We start from the raw sequence: 18,022 nt of genomic DNA on the forward strand, positions 1-18,022 counted from the left end.
GACATATATGAACTACTGATACTACGTATAAAATAGATAACTGAGAACCTACCGTATAGCACAGGGAACTCTACTCAATGCTCTGTGGTGACATAAATGGGAAGGAAATCCAAAAAAGAGGGGATGTATGTACACGTATAGCTGATTCACTTTGCCGTACAGCAGAAACTAAAACAACATTGTAAAGCAAGGTCATACCGTAGCTAGATGGGGGATTCAGGTTCAAGGCCATTTTCTCAGTAGGGGAGGGGGTGAGAAAGGAGAGCCTTGAGGGTGTTTATAGAAGAAGAAACAAAGCTGGGAAGGAAGGAGCGGGAGATACATGAAAGAGGGGAGTGATGGATGAATGGAGGGCCCACGGGAGGGAGGCCACAGGGAAGAGGGGATGCCTTGGATGCCTTCCGCAGCACAGAAGAGGGTTCAGCCTTGGGCGGAGGGAAGAACATCTCTGCCCAGGAGTTAAAGGGGAAAGGAAAAGCAGGAGAAAAGGCAGGTGGGTTCTGGGTGGGGAGAAAGGCCAAGCTTAAGAAAACTTCCATCTGACAACCTCTCTTTTCTCTATGAATTAAAAGGCAGGACTCTGCTGAGGCCATGATGGCACGTGGTGGGTGGGAGATTTGAGGAAAGCAGTAAATATTTATTATCACTGCTTTTGGAGACTGGGGGAGGGAGCTGGCTGAGGGCTGCAGGCGGCACTGGGAGCCCAGTGGACGCTGGGAATGGTGCAGACGCTCTAACCAGCGTGAAGGTGGGGAAAGCCGAAACATACCAGGCTGCAGGATTCAGCCCATGGTGATAGGCTCTTGCCCTCCCCATTCACCCCTTCCTTCATTCCACCCCCATTTTTATTCCTTTGTTCCATGCTCACCACTTCGCTACACAAAGTGTGGGCTCAAGCCAGCAGCCTGAGCATCAGGTAGGAACCTGTTGGAAATGTCTGATCTCAGGGGTCAGGCCAGACGTCCTGTAACAAGATCCCCAGGTGACTGGAATGCACATTACATTTGAGAACCACTGCTCTAGTCTTTTCCAGCTACAGTTCTCGCTGCCTTGCTAATATGCCATGAAGTTTGTGTGCTCAGATTGGAACGCTCGTCCCTCATGCTTTCTAGACAATTCTCCTCCTCTGTTAAGACTGTGTGTCAATCTTACCTTCTCTCTGACTTTTCCAAGGCCCTGCTGGGAAGAGCTATGTGCCGCCTCAAATGTGATTCCAGACGTCATCTGAGGGCCGCCATGTTGCTTTCCCTTATCCTCAGCGCCCAGCACAGTGCCTGGTACAAAGCCAGTGCTCTGTAAGGTGCCTGAGTATTCACTGAATGGAACCCAGGGCCCAGTTCTCAGCTCCATGTCCCAACCCACACCCCTGACCATTTTCTGCACATGGAAAGTCATGCCTTTTTTACAAAAAAATAGTGCTATAAATTAAGCCCCAAATTCCTCACCTTGCATTTGCCTGATATGACCCCAAACCCTAGGAAAGCACTGGGCTTGTTGTTTTCTATCAAAATTTAAAAAGCCATATCTCACTTTTTCAAATTACATGTCACATAAAGCTCAGGTCTCAGGTCTCAACCTTGGGCAGGCTCTTTTCCCAAGTGGCTATAAAGAAATGCAATATTTCAAAACATCAGTTCACCTGTTAGTTCATGTTCCAAGTGTGGAAACCCTCTCTACTTATTTCTGAGTAGGAAACCGATTTCCTAATAAAGCAAGGAAAGTCAACTAAATTACAGACATGTATGGCCTTTCAATCCACTCTGTGGGTTCCTGGGTATGACTATGAGGTCTTTTTTTAATCCCTTTTTTCTATCCCTTTTTTCCATTTTTATGCCCTGTTTTCTATCCCTTTTGGAGCTTGACATATAGCTGGTGCTTAACAAACGTGCTTCTGATCAATTGAAGAGGAACTATTTCCCTACTTTAACTTTCACAACTAAATTGGACCAAGAAATATATTGATTGTGGGGCAACTTGCTGAGTCGCCTGCTAAATGTTTATTTCCTCCTTCTAGGTCTGCCCCGACTTTTCAGAGTTATCCTTTCCAAACCTGGGATTTATGGCTGATCATTATTGCTTGATACCTGCTGTACAATTAAAATAACCTGGGAACCCAGGAGCCTTGGGAAGCAGAGAGAAAACAGAGAAATCCACCCCAATACAATCTCAAACCCATTGCCTTATTAATCACGTTAGGCCCCGAAGAAATAATTTTTTCGGCCCTTAAACATTCCCAGAAATGCTAATATTCAGGATGCTTCCCTCCCCACCCCCATCGCATTTGGACCTGTCAGTCACACTCCGTGTAGGAAAGGATTTTGATTTGTGTCAGTAATGTTGCCTTAGAAATTGCAAACATTTAGAAATGCACAGAAAAAAAAAAAAAAAAAAGCATGTGCCATTAAAAATTGGAATTTAAGAGATTCAGAGTCAGTCTACAAGAGACCCACTTCAGACCTAGGGACACATACAGACTGAAAGTGAGGGGATGGAAAAAGATATTCCAGGCAAATGGAAATCAAAAGAAAGCTGCAGTAGCAATACTCCTATCAGATGAAATAGACTTTAAAATAAAGAATGTTACAAGAGACAAGGAAGGACACTACATAACGATCAAGGGATCAATCCAAGAAAAAGATACAACCATTATAAATATATATACACCACACATAGGAGCACCTCAATACATAAGGCAACTGTTAACAGCTATAAAAGAGGAAATCGACAGTAACACAATAATAGTGGAGACTTTAACACCTCACTTACACCAATGGACAGATCATCCAGACAGAAAATTAATAGGGAAACACAAGCTTTAAATGACACAACAGACCAGATAGATTTAATTGATATTTCTAGGACATGCCATCCAAAAATAGCAGATTACACTTTCTTCTCAAGTGCATATGGAACATTCTCCAAGCTACATCACATCTTAGGTCACAAATCAAGCCTCTGTAAATTTAAGAAAATTGAGATCATATCAAGCATCTTTTCTGACCACAACACTATGAGATTAGAAATGAATTACAGGGAAAAAAACGTAAAAAACACAAACACATGGAGGCTAAACAATACATTACTAAATAACCAAGAGATCACTGAAGAAGTCAGAGGAAATCAAAAAATACCTGCAGACAAATGACAACGAAAACACAACAATCCAAAACCTATGGGATGCAGCAAAAGCAGTTCTAAGAGGGCAGTTCATATAGCGATACAATCCTACCTCAAGAAACAAGAAAAATCTCAAATAAACCATGTAACCTTACAACTAAAGGAACTAGAGAAATAAAAACAAACAAAACCCAAAGTTAGTAGAAGGAAAGAAATCATAATGATCAGAGCAGAAATAAATGAAATAGAAACAAAGAAAACAATAGCAAAGATCAATAAAACTAAAAGCTGGTTCTTTGAGAAGATAAACAAAATTGAAAAACCTTTAGCCAGACTCATCAAGAACAAGAGGGAGAGGACTCAAATCAATAAAATTAGAAATGAAAAAGGAGAAGTTACAACAGACACTGCAGAAATACAATGCATCCTAAGAGACTACTATAGGCAACTCTATGCCAATAAAATGGACAACCTGGAAGAAATGGACAAATTCTTAGAAAGGTATAACCTTCCAAGGTTAAACCAGGAAAAAATACAAAATATGAACAGAGCAATCACAAGTAATGAAACTGAAACCGTGATTAAAAATCTTCCAATAAACAAAAGTCCAGGACCAGATGGCTTCACAGGTGAATTCTATCAAACATTTAGAGAAGAGTTAACACCCATCCTTCTCAAACCCTTCCAAAAAACTTCAGAGGAAGGAACACTCCCAAACTCATTCTACGAGGCCACTATCACCCTGATACCAAAACCAGACAAAGATACTACAAAAAAGAAAATTACAGACCAATATCTCTGATGAATATAGATGCAAAAATCCTCAACAAAATACTAGCAAACAGAACCCAACTACACATCAAAGGATCATACAACATGATCAAGTGGTAATTATCCCAGGGATGCAAAGATTCTTCAATATATGCAAATCAATCAATGAGATACACCATATCAACAAACTGAAGAATAAAAACGGTATGATCATCTCAATAGATGCAGAAAAAGCTTTTGACAAAATTCAACACCAATTTATGACAAAAATTCTCCAAAAAGTGGGCACAGAGGGAACCTACCTCAACATAATAAAGGTCATATATGACAAACCCACAGCAAACATCACTCTCAATGGTGAAAAACTGAAACCATTTCCTCTAAGATCAGGAACAAGACAAGGATGTCCACTATTGCCACTATTATTCAACATAGTTTTGGAAGTCCTAGCCACGGCAATCAGAGAAGAAAAAGAAATTAAAAAATACAAATTGGAAGAGAAGAAGTAAAACTGTCACTGTTTGCAGATGACATACTATACATAGAAAATCCTAAAGATGCCACCAGAAAACTACTAATCAGTGAATTTGGTAAAGTTGCAGGGTACAAAATTAATGCACAGAAATCTCTGGCATTCCTATACACTAACAACAAAAGATCAGAAAGAGAAATCAAGGAAACAATCCCATTCCCCATTGCAACAAAAAAAATGAAATACCTAGGAACAAACCTACCTAAGGAGGTAAAAGACCTGTACTCAGAAAACTATAAAACACTGATGAAAGAACTCAAAGATAACACAAACAGATGTAGAGATACACCATGTTCTTGAATGGGAAGAATCAACATTGTGAAAATGACTATGCTACCCAAAGCAATATACAGATTCAATGCAATCCCTAACAAATTACCAATGGCATTTTTTCCAGAACTAGAAAAATATCTTAAAATTTGTATGGAGAAAAGACCCCGAATAGCCAAAGCAATCTTGAAGGGAAAAAAACAGAGGTGGAGGAATCAGACTCCCTGACTTCAGACTATACTACAAAGCTACAGTAATCAAGACAATATGGTACTGGCACAAAAACAGAAATATAGATCAATGGAACAGGATAGAAAGCCCAGAGATAAACTCACGCACCTATGGTCAACTAATCTATGACAAAGCGGCAAGGGTATACAATGGAGAAAAGACAGTCTCTTCAATAAGTGGTCCTAGGAAAACTGGACAGCTACATGTAAAAGAATGAAATTAGAACACTCCCTAACACCGTACACAAAAATAAACTCAAAATGGATTAAGGACCTAAATAAGACCAGACACTATAAAACTCATAGAGGAAAACATAGGAAGAACACTCTTTGACATAAATCACAGCAAGATCTTTTTTGACCCACCTCCTAGAGAAATGGAAATAAAAACAGAAATAAACAATGGGACCTAATGAAACTTAAAAGCTTTTGCACAGCAAAGAAACTATAAACTAGACGAAAAGACAGCCCTCAGAATGAGAGAAAATATTTGCAAACAAATCAACAGACAAAGGATTAATCTCCAAACAGCTCATGCGGCTCAATATTAAAAAAAACAAACAACCCAATCAAAAAATGGGCAGAAGGCCTAAATAGACATTTCTCCAAAGAAGACATACAGATGGTCAAGAAGCACATGAAAAGCTGCTCAACATCACTAATTATTAGAGAAATGCAAGTCAAAACTACAGTGAGGTACCACCTCACACCAGTTAGAAGGGGCATCATCAGAAAATCTACAAACAACAAATGCTGGAGAGGGTGTGGAGAAAAGGGAAGGAACCCTCTTGCACTGTTGGTGGGAATGTAAATTGATACAGCCACTATGGAGGACAGTATGGAGGTTCCTTAAAAAACAAAAAATAGATTTACCATATGACCCAGCAATCCCACTACTGAGCATATACCCAGAGAAAACCATAATTCAAAAAGACACATGCACCCCAATGTTCACTGCAGCACTATTTACAATAGCCAGGTCATGGAAGCAACCTAAATGCCCATCGACAGACGAATGGATACAGAAAATGTGGTACATACATACAATGGAATATTACTCAACCATAAAAAGGAACGGTACTGGGTCATTTGTAGAGACATGGATGGATCTAGAGACTGTCACACAGAGTGAAGTAAGTCAGAAAGGGAAAAACGAATATCGTATATTAACGCATATATGTGGAATCTACAAAAATGGCACAGATGAACCGGTTTGCAAGGCAGAAATAGAGGCACAGATGTAGAGAACAAGCGTATGGACACCAAGGGGGGAAAGTGGTGGTGGTGGTGGTGGTGGGATGCATTGGGAGACTGGGATTGACATATATACATTAATATGTATAAAATAGCTAACTAATAAGAACCTGCTGTATAAAAAAAATAAAATAAAAAAAAAAGAGCAATTCAGAGTCATGGGACCTTTGGTACATCTGGAACAGGTATGTGGATTCCTTCAAATAAGGCAGTGGGGGGATTTAACATGTGTCCACTCCCCACGAGGCTCTATCCTAGCACTTTTCATAGATTATCTCATTTCATCTTCACAAAAGACCTGCCAAGTGGCTATTGTTAGTCTCATTTTACAGACCAGGTAACTGAGGCTCAGAGAGGCTAAGAAAGTCACCCAGAATAAGATAGCTACTAAGGCTGCTCAGGATGGCATTCCCACAGGGGTCATGGTCTTCCCACCTCGAAAGCTATGCCTTTTTTTAATTGCACTAAATTGGCATGAATCCTATTTTCTTAGACTCTGTCCTTTATATAACAAAAAAGAAGCATTATGGGATACCCCCAAAGGACTTCCTACCAAAACATCGTATTCCACTTATCTCTCATGGTAACTGAAATTCCCAAATGACTCACTCTTCGGGATTAGGGCCACTGAAGCTCTCTGTTAGGCTGACAATGTTTGCTACAACGAAGAGAATTCCAAATTAGAAGTCATGAAATGTTTATTAAGTGTGTATTTTACCCAAGGCACCATCGTAGATGTTGTGACAAACACACAAAACAATTCTGTACCCTCAAGAAGGTTACAAGCTAAATAGCAATTTCAGACCTAAGCAACAGTTCAAAGTGGTAAACAGTTGTCACCAGGTGACCCCCTACAAGGTGAAGTGCCAAATAAATTTTCTACGCAAATGTCTATAGGCCCTCAGATATTATACCCTTAACAGAAATCCTGGCAGCTCAAAAGATGAATTTCACTAAAGTAGTTCCTGTCACCCACCCCGAGGAAATGAGTCTTGGGAGGCCAGAAAGGGCTTTGATGCGGAGGACACTCTGTGAGGTTGAACCTGTTTAGAACAGAAGGCCTGGAGTAGTCATTAGAATTGACTGTACAAGGTGGAGGCAGTATGTGAAGGGGGAGAATTTGAAAAGTCCCATTTTGCATCTACCTTTGCCACACAGAGTTGTCTGCACAATTATATCCTGTCACTTTAGCTGCCTCAAAAAAATCTCATGCTAGGTAGGAAGAACATCGAGCCTGGCGTTTGACAGTTGTTAGCGTACAAAGGACTGGCTATCTGAATCCCCGGGCCATCCCCAGCCCCACCTGGACCACAGTCTTCTCAGAAACACACGTGATGAGGAAAGACCTTGCTTAGAGCCAGTGGTGTGCTGGAGCTGGTGTGTTCCAACTAGAGAGAGTTAAATGTGAAACATTCAGCAATCTGGTGATAATCAGCCATGGTGGGAGCATTTACACTATGGAAATTGGCAAGTTACACCTCAAAGCTGTGTCTTTTTTGCGGAGAGTTTGCCAGCTCACCACTGCTTAGAGCTGTTCATATACTGCCCTCTCTCTGATTTGTACATTTACATGAACTCTGTATCATTCGGCGAGCCTCAAGTTAAGATGATACACATAATGAATTTTACCATTTTGTATTTGCTTTGAAGAAGGTTTTCTTAAACAGCCACTAGCACCTCTAAACAAATTAGATGAGCGATGATCAAAGTGTGGCCCCGGAAGAGGAGTATCACCATCACCTGTGAACTCCCGCCGCATCCCAGATCTACCGAATCGGGAACTTTAGGGATGCCCCAGCAACTTGTGTTTTAATAAGCCCTCCAGGTGATTGTAACACACACTCAAGTTTGAGACACCAAACTAGAGTACCCTCTCCCCCAATCGTAAAACCAATCTTTGGCTTTTACCATTTATACACTGTATGCGCAATGTACATGTTCATACCATGTAATAAATTATCAGGTACTATATGCTCTATATAACATCTGTGTAGCAGTCAACCTTCAAGATGGACTCCAGGGTACCTCCCGGTGTTCATGCACTTATTTTGTCCCCTCCCATAGTGAATCATCAGGGGTCTGTGTGTGACCAGCAGAGTGCTCAGAAATTCTCATGTGTGACTTCAGAAACTAGGTCATTAAAGGTGTAGCTTTCATCGTGTTCTCTTGGTTACTTGCTCTGGGGGGACCCAGCCACCATGCTCTGAGGACAGAAGCCCATAAGTATAGAACTGGGATACCGACAGCCAGCGCCAATGCCAACCACGTGAGTGATCCCCCCAGAAGTGGACCATCCAGCCCCAGCCAAGTTTTCAGATGACCGTAGCCCCAGCTGACACAGGACTGCAATTTCACAAGACACCTGGGCCAAAACCACCCAACCAAGCAGTCCGTCCTGAATTCCTGACCCATAGAAACTGTGAGAGGCACAGCACTAAGTTTTGGGGTAATTTGTTACACAGCACTAGATAACCACTACACACTGTACTAAAAGTGCTTAAGGGCAGCCACACGGGGAAGGTTTGAATGGTACAAAGTTGTATGAAGCAAGGTCTTTTCCAAAATGAAGCTCACTACTTATGTGGGAGATGAGATACAGAAGCACTAAAAATAACTGGGTTTTTTGTACTTATTATTAAGAGATCACAAGTCTAGAGGGAGAAAATGCACATGCAAATCCTTTGAAAAATGAGTTATGCTGCAAAGTCAAGTTTTCCGGCCCCCTTTAAACTCCAGGACAGCATTTTAATCTGTCTCCTTTCTTAATCTACTGTATTCTTCCTCAGCTTTTTAAGCAGAGTGAATACAAAGTAATTGCTGTTGATGGGGTTAAGGGGTTGTTGTGAACCAGTTATACAGGGCACAAAAGATGTCATTTAGCTGTCAGTACAGACAACCCGGGACCCAGGGCTGCATGTCAGTGACTGCCTTCAGCATGCTAGGAGGCTAACAGACAAGACCATTTTCTGGTTTCTAGAAGTCTTTGTAAATCCCCTCATTCATTCTTCACCACAAACTCGTGACTGTCACATCTTCCTAATGAGAAAACTGCAGCTTGGAGCAGATAAGTGGGGTCACCTAACTAGTAAGTGACAGAGCCGTAAACTATCTGACTCAGAGCCCAAGCATGTGGCCTTCAAAGAACTCTCGCTGGCTTCAGAAAGGTCTTTGGTGTCAGCCTGTGTAACATAGTATTTTAAGGCAACACAGGTTCATTGTATAAAATCCCAAAGGTATAAAACTCAGGGTTGGGAGACTGGGATTGACATATACACACTACTATACGTAATTCCTGATATCACTGAGCTGCTGAATCAAAGCCAAAGCTTCCTACATCCAGACTTCGTGTTATGTCAGAAAAAATGAACCTATACTCATTCAAGCAATCGTGGTTAGGTTTTTTGTTTCATGCACCCAAAAGCATTCCTAAATAATACTGATGGCAATAGACTACAACCACCAAACTTATAATAACAGGACATGCAGTCGGTGCTCTTCCTCTACATTAGAATAGAAGGAACTGCTACAGTAGGTCATTTAATGCTTCCATAAAGCCACCTTCCTAAAATTGCACTTGATAAAGTCTAGGATAAATGCTGGAAAAGTTCACCAAAACAATCCAGCTTAATCAGCATTATAAAAATATTCTGGATGGAAATGCAGCTTGGTATAATAATGGAACGACCACTACATTAATCAGAAAGCATCAACTGAAGCTCTTAGTACTACTAATGCTATCTTAAGCAAGTCACTACTCTTCTCCTCATTTTTCATCTATACAATGAAGAAGTTAAACTGGGTAACCCTGGGGTCCCCTTCAGATTTGATATCCTGTGTAAATTGTGAACCGAAATAAATTATCTTTAAAAAGTCACATGGGCTTCCCTGGTGGCACAGTGGTTGAGAGTCTGCCTGCCAATGCAGGGGACACGGGTTCGTGCCCCGGTCCGGGAAGATTCCACATGCCGCGGAGCGGCTGGGCCCGTGAGCCATGGCCGCTGAGCCTGCGCATCCGGAGCCTGTGCTCCGCAACGGGAGGGACCACAACAGTGAGAGGCCCGCGAACCGCAAAAAAAATTTAAAAAGTCACAAACTTCTTCTGTGGCCTCCCCATTTGCTGGCTGCTTTCCAGCTGCAATAGCTGACCTTCTAATGCCTTGCATCAGTCTGAAAGGACAAATACACCTGTATTTGTCATAAATACATCCAGTCTTTTCAAAGCACTTTGGAACAAAGGTGGAGGCAGTTCATACCATGCAAACCACAGATGCAACACAGAGTCCAAATTTTTTTTTTCCAGAAGGAAGGTGCCTCCCGGGGCACAGTGCTGTTTGTCAGTATCCAAAGACTGAGGTCTGCCATCTTCCAAAATGGCTGGACCATGGATGAACTGATTGAACTTTTCCCTATCTTCACCCATTGCATGTTAGCTAGTTACCCATTTTCTTGTTTTCAAAATTAGCAGGATCTTTTTGTCTTCTTGTGCTTTTGCCCCTGATCTTTCACTAAGGTAAGACTAAACTCCCTACAATAGATGGCTCTCTCAGTACTTCACCGTTATGCTGCTTGCATACTCGTTATTGTCCAAGCTACAGTGTTATTTTTCCATGATTTAGCTTGTTTTGTGCTGTGTGGTGAATTCTGAACGAGGCAACCAGGCTGAATAATTTGATGGGCTTTCAGGAGGATACCCTGACGTCTTTTTCTCTCCCTCACCAACTCACACAGACCCATTCACATGCACAAGGCCTGTCAAAACCCCAGTGCAGCATTGCAGGCATTGTGGACAGGTATAGTTTGAGGGCTGGGGAACCAGAAAGCAAAAGGGTACCTCCTGATCTCAGGAGCCTACGGTCAAGCGTCTACAGATACGTGCAGTGAACACTGTATAGGGTTATAAGGCAGCGTAGAAGTATGTGCATGGCACCGTAAGCCCTCAGGAGGGCTACTTAACTGAACGCAGTGTGGGAGGGGAGATTCAGGGCAGCCCTCCCCCTAGCAGAAGCCCACATGTGGTGAGTTTGGATAGGACAGGCTGGCGGGTGTGCTCAAAGAGGGACGGCTGCTGATTTTTCTAACCCCTTCCCCACCCTTGCCCCTCTTCTCTCTGTTCTCTCCACTTTCCTACCTGCTCTCACTTCCTCAACAGTCTTGGCCTGTGTGGGGAAAGCTGGCATTCTGTAGATGCCACCAGCCAAACAGGCGGCCCTGCTCCCACCAGGCTATCTGACGCCACACCTGGGGCCCACCTCGAACCTTCTCGAACCAGGTGCTTGGTGAAGGAGCCCAGAAGCATCTTCTTACAGCCAAAGGGATTGGTGTTTATAAAATCTGGTTTGGGATTGTTTTACAACACTGTGGAAGCTGGAAATATGGGATCCAAACAACCAAGGCCCCACAGTGCCTTGGCAGTTTGCAAATGAACAGAGTGATGGAGGAGTCTTGTGGAACTTTCCAGAAGGGCTGGGAAGAGGCTTGGAGTCAAGGAAGGGCAAGTACAGAGACTGTGGCCAGGAGGCGTGGGGCTGGTGGGAGCCCATCAGGGAACTCGCACCTTGTCCTTGATGCTAGTAGCCCTTTAGAGCCGTGGGTCTCTCCCACAGGAACAAGGAAAACGGGGGACCACGGATAAAAACCTTCCAAATGATTAAGGGCTGGTAAATAAGGAAAAGAGGAGAAAGGGAAGCCGAGGGCCTGGTGGTTAATGCCAGTCCTCCTGGGATGTGATGTACTCTCAGACGGGGGCCCCCTCCTCTTCAGTGTTCACAGGATAAGACGGAGAGGGTTTCTCTCAGTACCGGGACTCTCAAGAAGACTTCCTGATGGTGAGTGCGGTTAACGTTCAGATTCTGGGGAGGTCATGTCTCCCCCTCTCTGAAGGACTTTGAAAGAAAGACCCTAACCCTACCCCTAACCTGGATGGTTTACAGTGGTCCAGCTCAGAGGGAAGGCAGCTAAATGGATGCTTGGGTCCCTTCCAGTCTTCAGATGCTCTATTTCTACCACGTGGTGTCTGTCTGGAAGAAGCTGTATGGCCTCTAATTCCATCATAAAACCAAGGGTACGTTAAATATCTGTCCACTGTAAAACTCCAACCACTCTACTGATACAAACGATGTCCACCTGCCTTCCCTTTTAAACTTAGAAACCAGAATCCTAATTTATTAAAGACAGGGATATAAATCAAGCAGGATAACTCATTTGGGTCATTTAATATTAGACAATCCCTGCCCCCCGCCGACCCCCTTAGGAAATATACTGACCGACTTGCTTTATCTTTTAACTTGTAAAAATATTTTCTACCATAAACATTTTCAAACACATGGGAACATAGAGGCGACAGCGTAACAAACCCCCGTATACTCATCACCCTGATTCAAAATTAACAGGTCTAACAAAATTAGCAATAATCGCTTCCTAGTCAATGTCATCACTTGGCCAGTTCGCAGTCCGCTTGCTGAAATCAGCCTCCAGACAAGGACGCGCATTATATTCGAGTACATGTGGTGGTTATGTCTCTGAGGTCTTATGCCTTTACTGTTGCGGTGACGTGTAGAATGCCTTACATTCTGAATTTGTCAGCTTGTCTCTTCGTGGTGTCATCTTATTTGTTCCTCTGTTCCCTGTATTTCCAGTAAATGCAGCTTGACTAAATTCAGGTTCAACTTTATTTCGTCAAGAATATTCCTGTCCCTTGCCCCAGCTGCGGCTAAGGTGCTCGGTCCTTCCAAGGAAGCTAAGGCCGCGGTGGGGTGAGGTCCTCACTTCATCCAGCGACTAGCACCGTGCCCAGCAGCCCCTGCTTAGCACTCACCCGCCTCCATCTCGGAGCTGGCCTGCATCTACTCGGCCCTCACCCTGCACGACGATGAGGTGATGGTCACGGAGGATAAAATCAATGCCCTCATTAAAGCAGCCGGTGCAAACGTTGAACCTTTCCGGCCGGGCTATTTGCAAGGGCTTTGGCCAATGTCAACATCGGAAGCCCCATCTGCAACGTGGGGGCAGGTGGAGCTGACCCAGCAGCTGATGCTACCCCAGCGGGAGGTCCTGCCCCTTCTACCACTGCTGCCCCAGCTGAAGAGAAGAAAGTAGAAGCAAACAGAGAAGAATCTGAAGAGTACGATGATGACGTGGGCTTTGGTCATTTTTGACTAAACCTCTCTGGTAACATGTTGAATGAAAAGCTGAGGTCTTTGCTGGAAAAAAAAAAAAAAATTCCTTAGGTGGTATTGAGTGGTTTGTATTTTAGGGGTCCACGATGACTGGTATTTCCTCTCTCAGTGGCGCTATCATTAATGAGTGAGTTCGGGATGTGACAGCCTGACCCCTCCCATGTAAACATCCCCATGAACCTCTGACTCATGGTTTCATCCGCTGATGATCATTGCCTGAACCAATTACTTCACCAGGGATCGAAAAATGGGGATTTTCTATCGTTTGCTTGGTATTTATTTTCACCTTGCCTCCTTACATATTTTAGGTTCAATGAAGAAGAAATGATACAAAAATATGCATCCATGGATGTGGATCCTGATACAGGAAAGAAGAAACACCTCTCCCCTGAAACTAGAGATCTTGATTTGGAAGACAGTGTTAGGAACAAAGGTAGAGACGAAAAGTCTGAAATGGGAAACAGGAAGAGGGTTCTTAGATTGGCAGCCATGAGTCTTGGGACCAGGCAGGTTTGCACACTCTGGGCAACCGTCATCTTAGCTATAAACTAAGCCCAGAGAAGCATCTGGCCTTATGGGAGCTGAAAATAGAACATACAGAATCAAGAATGGAAAAAAAAAGAGGGAAAGAAGGAGGCATTTCACTTCTGAGTGAAGTTTGGAGACCCCAGGGCATCACTGCAGTAATAGAATTCAAATCCACATGCTTCTGACAGCCCCACTGGGCAACAGGCATGGGTGAGACTCTAGTAATGGAGGCCTGAATGACCTCCCTGACTCCACTCGCTGGGGGAAGAGATGGACCACTGCCGGCATCTGCAAGCAGCCCTCACATAGGCTGGCAGGGAAGCCCAGTGGGGACACCACCTGCCATCAATGTCCATGGGGAGGGGCTGATGCTCAGAGCACAAGCCTGGTGCACACCTGCTGCAGCCTCCTTCCTCCACCTCTCTGCTCCTGGAACGCCACCTTCTCTATTTCTCCTTCCAGGGAAACACGATCAACCTCATTTGTTCTTTTCCCTACACAAGCCCACCTAGAGAGCAAATTGATACCATGCTTGCTTACACAGTCATCACCCTCTTAGCAGCTGCTTCTGGAGGACCAGAAGGATGGTATGGATAAGTTGTTCCAGCTGCCACTGTGCAGTAATTAGAATTTCCTGCTTATAAAATGTAATCCTGATCACACGACCACTCCGAGTCAGGAAGGAAGAAAAGGCGGGAGAGGGGCAACCTCTAAAGGAAGCAACAATGCTCTGCAGAGGCCTCCCTGTTCAGCTCAGGAGGTTAAAAGGCAAGGACAAAGGATGGAAAGAGAGACATGCAAGTCAGGACGAATTTTTTAAATATGTGCAGGTCGTGTAGGAATCGTCGCATCCAGAGAAAGACCCCCAATTCACAGAGGTTTATGAGTGATAAAGAAGACAACAGAAGAAGGTTTTTTGTTTTGTTTTTTTTTTTGCTGTACGCGGGCCTCTCACTGTTGTGGCCTCTCCCGTTGCGGAGCACAGGCTCCGGATGCGCTGGCTCAGCGGCCATGGCTCACGGGCCCAGCCGCCCCGCGGCATGTGGGATCTTCCCGGACCGGGGCACGAACCCGTGTCCCCTGCATCGGCAGGCGGACTCTCAACCACTGTGCCACCAGGGAAGCCCCAGAAGAAGGTTTTTAAATGATATCTGGAGCAAACAGAACAAAGGGAGACTTACTGATTGGACGAAGTGTGACAAAATTAATAGGTAACACAAAACAGAGTGTTAAAATTCCAACTGGGCTTTTATCTCTCCTAGCAATGAGTCTGCAAATTGGACAGTGTAAAGCTAGTGTCCCAGAAGACAACTGAAGTCCTCATCAAGCCAGGAGATAGCAGGAAACCATCAATCTATGGCAATGAGATAGGGTGTTGGATCAGCAAAATTACATTTGGGATGTGGAGGAATGTTCCAGAAGAACTTCAGAGACTCTCTCAGTAGCTCCCCTGGGCTCTTGGAGAAGCCAGGAGACAGGAGGTGAGCAAATACCCTAGTTCCAGAAATAGGGGAAGGCTGATTTCCAGAAACTTAGGCAGTTCATCTTGACCTAAGTCCTCCTGAAAAATGTAAAATGGACCGTTAAACAGGTTGTTGGTGAGCATCACAAAAAGACACAACCTGATCTCTTGGCATCAATGTGAATTAACTAAGAAGAAGTCATGTTCTGGACCATCTGTTAATGAGATCCTCAGGGCAAGTACCTTAGAAAGTCACTGTGAAGCTCTTAATTGAGGAAACTGTCCACAGTTAGAGTGAGATGATGAAACCTCCAGGTGAGGATTTGGTCTTGTTGCTTTTCAGTTATGTTCAATAGTAACATAGACAATGGGACTCTTAAGGAAACCTCCTTCTATGCATGGGAGGGCAAAGCCTGGTAGACACACAGGCTTAATGAACAGAGCAAACCTCCATTGAATGACTACCCTGTACAGGCTCCAGATGTGACATGCTCTGGGCACCAAAGATGAAGACCTTGTCCTGAATCAAAGATCTCACTGTCTGATACTACAAAGCTACAGTAATCAAAACAGCATGGTAGGCAGAGATCACCTTGGTGCTTTGTGACCACCTAGAGGGGTAGGATAGGGAGGGTGGGAGGGAGATGGCAAGAGGAAGCAGATAGGGGGATATATGTATATGTATAGCTGATTCACTTTGTTGTAAAGCAGAAACTAACACACCATTGTAAAGCAATCATACCCCAATAAAGATGTTAAAAATAAATACTTAAAAAAAAACAAAACAGCATGGTAATGGCACAAAAACAGACACATGGATCAATGGAACAGAATAGAGAGCCCAGAAATAAACCCACACACACTTACAGTCAATTAACCTTCAACAAAGGAAGCAAGAATATACAATGGAAAAAAGACAGTCTCTCCAGCAAGTGGTGTTGGGAAAGTTGGACAGCTGCATGTAAATCCATGAAGTTAGAACACACCCTCACACCATACACAAAAATACTCAAAATGGCTTAAAGACTTAAATGTAAGGCATGATACCATAAAAATCCTAGAAGAGAAAACAGGTAAAACATTCTCTGACAAAACTTGTACTGATGTTTTCTTACATCAGTCTCCCAAGGCAATAGAAATAAAAGCAAAAATAAACAAATAGGACCTAATCAAACCTAACAAGCTTTTGTACAGCAAAGGAAACCATAAACAAAACCAAAAGACGACCTACAGACTGGGAGAAAATATTTGCAAATGATACAACCGACAAGGGCTTAATTTCCAAAATATACAAACGGCTCATACAACTCAACAACAACAAAAAAACAACTGAATCAAAAACCAGGCAGAAGACCTAAACAGACATTTCTCCGAAGAAGACATACAGAGGAGCGATAGGCACGTGAAAAGATGCTCAACATCGCTAATTATTAGAGAAATGCAAGTCAAAACTACAGTGTGGTACCACCTCACACCGGTCAGAATGGGCATCATTAAAAAGTCTACAGGCTTCCCTGGTGGCGCAGTGGTTGGGAGTCCGCCTGCCAATGCAGGGGACGCAGGTTCGTGCCCCGGTCCGGGAAGATCCCGCATGCCGCGGAGCGGCTGGGCCCGTGAGCCATGGCCACTGAGCCTGCGCGTCCGAAGCCTGTGCTCCGCAACGGGAGAGGCCACAACAGAGAGAGGCCCACGTACTGCAAAAAAAAAAAAAGTCTACAAGTAACAAATGCTGGAGAGGGTGTGGAGAAAAGGGAACCCTCTTGCACTTTTGGTGGGAATGTAAGCTGGCGCAGCCACTATAGAAAACAGCATGGAGGTTCCTCAAAAAATGAAAATAGAGTTTCCATATGATTCAGCAATCCCACTCCTAGACATATATCCAAACAAAACTATAATTCAAAAACATACTTGCACCCCTATGTTCATAGCAGCATTACTGACAATAGCCAAGACATAGCACCCTAGTCTGGGGGATCAGAGAAAGCTTCCCTGAGTAATGTGTGTTGAGAAATGACAAGGTATAGGCAGGTGGGGACTTTGAAAGACACGTAGGCATGGGAATTAGGCTGCATAATGATAGCAGTAGTAGCAACGACAATAACAACAAAATCCAGAAGTCGCTGCTATGCCTTGGGGACTGACTCTATGCTCTGCTAAACACTGCATACCTCTATTTGGTCCTCACGCTCTCTATTCTGCAATCGAGGAAACAGACTCGGCAAGGTTGAGTAATATATGCAAGGTCACACAGCTGCTAAACTGAGGAGCTGACACGTAGCAAGACAGTGTAAGAAGACAGAAAACTTACATTTGCTGGCTTAGCAGAATTAAATGCCTTTCACTTGACTATTTTCTAAACAACACACTTACAAGCACATATTTATTCGCTAAGTCTATCCATTAAACATCTAATCCAGGGCACTATTCTGAGCTCAGAGAAGATGGTCTAACTCCCAAGGCAGATGGACCTTTAGCTAAATTTATAGCCAATTAGGGCTGGGATCCAATAGCATTTCTTCCTATGGAAAGCTAGGTACGTGTTCCATCAGAATATTATTTAATGGCAAGACCCCAGGTGGAATGTTCTAGAAGACCTTTAGCAATTGCGCGCCGCATGCTATTTAAACTAAAGACAACACTGTGAAAAACTGCACTTCAGTACAAGCCATAGAGAACACGCCGA

At 43.6% G+C, this 18,022-nt stretch overlaps 2 protein-coding genes across 2 annotated transcripts in view; one reads left to right on the forward strand and one right to left on the reverse strand.

Moving 5' to 3' along the window:
• LOC116756765 (60S acidic ribosomal protein P1-like) overlaps positions 1-13,328 on the forward strand; it is a 109,817-nt gene extending 96,489 nt beyond the window's left edge. The window contains exons 3-4 of the mRNA XM_032637678.1: positions 12,982-13,058; positions 13,133-13,328. Coding sequence (XP_032493569.1) covers positions 12,982-13,058; positions 13,133-13,328 — 273 coding nt within the window. The remainder of the gene's footprint in view (positions 1-12,981; positions 13,059-13,132) is intronic.
• Positions 1-18,022, reverse strand: part of GPR39 (G protein-coupled receptor 39) — a 240,740-nt gene that overhangs the window by 108,071 nt on the left and 114,647 nt on the right. The window lies entirely within an intron of this gene.

Source organism: Phocoena sinus, chromosome 7 (assembly GCF_008692025.1).
Source record: "Phocoena sinus isolate mPhoSin1 chromosome 7, mPhoSin1.pri, whole genome shotgun sequence".
Taxonomy (NCBI): Eukaryota; Metazoa; Chordata; class Mammalia; order Artiodactyla; family Phocoenidae; genus Phocoena; species Phocoena sinus.